General features: G+C 33.2%; 1 protein-coding gene across 1 annotated transcript; it reads right to left on the bottom strand.

The window, feature by feature from the left end:
* Positions 1-652: 652 nt before the first annotated feature.
* Positions 653-3,604, bottom strand: LOC111372598 (40S ribosomal protein S19-1-like). The gene is made up of 4 exons (XM_022994968.1): positions 3,540-3,604; positions 2,096-2,195; positions 1,620-1,882; positions 653-938 (listed from the first exon to the last, which is right to left on the bottom strand). The coding sequence occupies exons 1-4, from the start codon at positions 3,602-3,604 to the stop codon at positions 863-865; spliced, it is 504 nt and encodes a 167-aa protein (XP_022850736.1). The 3' UTR covers positions 653-862.
* Positions 3,605-4,383: the final 779 nt, after the last annotated feature.

The raw sequence follows: 4,383 nt of genomic DNA on the forward strand, positions 1-4,383 counted from the left end.
AACTCCATAAAATGCATTAATGAAGATGAATTTGAAGATATTGAGTTTTAAAAAGTGAGAGCAAAACAGCAACTTAGGTTTTATCTGCCCTTAAATGCTCGTAGAACAAGTAAGCCTATTAACAAGAGAGAGAACCAGAATATACCTAGGATTCTGTTCATCATAGCTAGGAATTCATGGTTTCCATCAAATTTGAGACCACAGTAGCAAAAAGCATCTTAATCATATTGTCTTAACTTACTAATTGGCATGACTTTCAAAAGATCAAAAATTGCTTTTAAGAAAGCTACTTTTTGACATGTTCAGATACTAGTTGAAGAACTTTCTATGCTAAGCTTTCAGGCAAATTTGTCAAAAAACCTCTTCCACAAAAGTAGAAACAAAAACAGAATCATAATCCATCCCAACCAGATCCTTCGACAAACTAGTACCACAGGCATGTCATTCTACTCACTTTCCTTGGACAAAGGGCATAATGGCAAAACTTCTGCACATCATCCCAACTACGAAGAAAATATAAGCAACAACTTTTGGAAAGCTACAAATTCCTTTCAAAAGGATAAAATTAACAGCAACTGAATGATTTAAAACGCTTTTCAGCTTCATTTTGTTTAAATGGAATGAAACTAAGCTATTAATTTAAGCAATGAAAGATAATAAGAACTGGAATATCGAACAACCATAAATTATGTAATACCAACTCGACACACAAATGAGCTAAATATAAAACTACAAAAGGTAGAATTTCAATAGTCGAGAACTTTGAAGTCAGAAACATCATGACAAAGCTCACATGGTTGGCAAACAAAAATTGTTTAAGATTACTCAAAGGACACTCTTCAATACATAATTAATTAATCTATCAAGATGCAACAACTGCAATTCGTCCGGCTACTTGGTCCAGGTCCCGTCGGCCACTGGATGTGATCATTCTCCCACTAAAAGACAAAGAACAATAAAAATGAGAAAATTAAGCAGATATTTACTGGTGCATAAAATCTTGGAAAAGAGTTATTCGCCATTATGGTTAGCAGAGAAATAGGCATCAGATTTATTATACAAGTAACAGGTCCATTGGCAAAACTTACTGATAAAATATCAGCGTCAGCTAATTGTACTATGTAATTCATGTCAAGGGAAACCTAGTTAATAAATTCTGTAAGATCTAAATCTATTATCCCATCTATTACTTTATCAAATTGAATATTAAAGTAAAACTTACTGATAAAATATCAGCGTCAGCTACTTGTAGTATGTACTTCATGTCAAGGGAAACCTAGCTAATAAATTTGTAAGATCTAAATCCATTATCCCATCTATTACTTTATCAAATTGAATAATAAGGTAAAACTTACTGATAAAATATTAGGGTCAGCAGAGCATATCTCGAGTATGTACAGGTTCACGTCAAGGGAAACCAAGCTAATCAATCGTGTAAGATCTAAATCTATTATCCCCTTTCTTTTACTGCATTAAATTGAAATTAAACTAAAACTTACTGATGAAATATCAGGGTCAGTAGTATCTCATTTAGGTAAAGGTTCATGTCTAGGGAAACCTAGCTATTAAATTCCATAATATCTAAAACTATAGTCCATTTCAAGCATTCACAAACTCACCCTCTTGGATCCATCTCAATGATGCTCATCTCCTGCAACTGTTGAAGAATGTGACGAGCAACAGATCCACTGCTTTTGCAGAAATGGGGAGGGCGACTTCCATTCCTCTTGCTCCCACCATAAATTCTCCGAAAGGCACCCACACCAATACCACCCCTCAAATATATTTTCCTTGCCATGGAGGCTGCAACATATGATAAAAGATGCAAGATAAAAATTTGGCACAACAATAATACTGTCAGATAAATACACCAATCAAGAGATTATTGTATTGAATAGTAGGTGAATTTTGTTGGAAGATGAAATCTCAGTAATATCATCTATCAGTTTGATTTGAATTTGAAGAGTTCCGACGTTGACAAATATTCACTTGATTTGTAAAGGCATCCAGAGTAAAAATAGTCATTCCATTGCAACTTCAAACCCCTAATTATCTCCGTTTCTCAATTGCAAGGACAATCCATAAACAAAAGAACATGAGCAAATGCCATGGACTTGTATATAGTTATGGGAGAATTCAAATCATCGATCTTCAACCATAAAAGGAGAAAATCATCGAGTTCTCGAGGGATGTGACTAGCGTGCAATTAAAAAATGACACGTCCACTTTCGAATACTTTAGAATTGTTATCCCTTGTCCCTTATACTACAAAGGATTTGTGATTTCAATTTATTGAAATTATGAATAAATATTTTTGTTTATAGGTGGCATTGGCAATGGCCTTTTTTCTCATTTCCTTTGTATTCGACACGTTGCAAAGCATCAAATTCACAAAACATTTGTTTTATTCATTATGAGTACAATACATACATATATACAAACAGAAATCGACAAAATAACTTTCCAATTAGAATCAAACTTCAAAACGATACCTAATAAAACAAACTGTCCAATGTCACATGTTCTTACAAATTGTTAATTCTCCAGTATTAAAGAAGAATAAAAATAAAATTTATTTATTTATTCATAGTGATCTACTCTTTCTAATAATGTATGTCAAATGGAAATTGAAGTGATTGTGATTGGACATCTCGATTTTTGGAAGGTTAATTAGCAGACACGATAAGATTTGTATTATGGGATCATCTTTAATTTTAAGTTTGAGGATTATAATGATGTTTTTATGATCAGTTTGCCATTTTAGAAAAGATCTTGGGTCTGTTTGATTGGAGTGAACTTCAAAAAAAATATCACATCCGAAAAATTCGTTTTCTACTTTAACTGTTTGATACGAAAATGGAGTTCGAATTTCAAAATACAAATACTTAAAACATGTTTTTTGTCAATTCCATGGAAAATGCATTCTTATAGTTTTGGTGGTTTATTTTCTTTTCCAACTTATATGGAATTGATTTGTCATTTCCATATTTGCAATCAAACAGATCCTTATTTTTTAAAGCCTTGTTCGACCCACATTCTTTAAAAAATATATATTCTTAAGCAGTGATTTGACCTCATTTCAACTACATATTCTTGAATAAAATAATATTACATGCAAATTCAAAATTTTATTTTATTTTTTAACCACACATTTCTCATCAATATACTATTCAAAAATGTATTTTTTTTTTCTAAAATAATGTGACTCAAACAAGTGCTAAATTGATTAATATCCTGTTAATCAATTAAATCATTTCACAACATAATTAATATGTTATAAAACTCTTCAAAACCCCAAACCTTTGAACAGATGCACATGCAGAAACCCCAAACCAAAATCTCACCATTGATCTATTTGTTGAGTTAGGTGACTCAAATTAGGAGATCTTGTTTGATTAGCATTGGAAAAATCCTCGTTTGGTAAGAAGATCTCGGTTGATGACGCATTGGAGTTCTGGCTTGGAAGGAAGATTACTCGGTATCCAAGTTTGAAAAGAAAACAAATTCAAGAAGAAAAGAAAATCTGGTTTTCTCGGTACCATGTGGCCGCAAGGTGGCCACCCGAAACTAGAGCAGGTGCTCCAGTTGCTCCATGCAGTCGCATGGATTATAACCATGTGATCGCATGGTTATATTTCGGGGGTGTCGGCGCAATTTTTTTCTTTACGCGTTTTTCACCTAGTTTCCATCTTTAATCATATATCTAGAGTTTTGTACGTGAACTATAAATATGAGGCTCCCTCTTTCAGTATGTATGAAGCCAATTGCTGTAATTCTCTCATTTCAAAGTGAATTAATAAAACATCGTTCCTTCTGCCAGTTCTTCTTTTATTTTCTTTACTTTAATTTTGTTAAGTGATATTTTGTGATCTTGTTAATTATTTCAAGTGGTATTCATTAAATCTCAATTCCTGCATTATTGGTCATCGGTCCCAACACTTTTTGAGTTCAACATCAATCTTTGACCTATATTCCTTATGAAATGATCTCGTTCCCATGGCTTTTTTCCTTCTACTCAATGGATGAGATGATTCTCCAAGAAGCGCTCCTGGCACCAGTCACATTCTTGTGGGCTACAGAAAGGAGATTTCATTCTTCTAGAGTCAGCTCCTCAGTATCAGCACTATTTGCAACCTTTTCCATAAATTCAACAATCTCTTTGTACCGCTCAGCTTGTTCAGCTAGCTTGGCCATGTCCACATTTTCCTCTCGCGACATGTTCTTTTTTGCTGTAAATATATTGAAATTTGAACAAATTTAAAATCGCCCAACTTTACCAGCAAAATAATTAGTAATATGTGCTTCTGTGACGGGATGCATAAAATTATTACCATCTTCATCAAGTTTATGTTTGGAAGCTTTTGCTGTGAGGGTAGATGATGT

Source organism: Olea europaea, unplaced genomic scaffold, assembly GCF_002742605.1.
Source record: "Olea europaea var. sylvestris unplaced genomic scaffold, O_europaea_v1 scaffold1016, whole genome shotgun sequence".
Lineage (NCBI taxonomy): Eukaryota > Viridiplantae > Streptophyta > Magnoliopsida > Lamiales > Oleaceae > Olea > Olea europaea.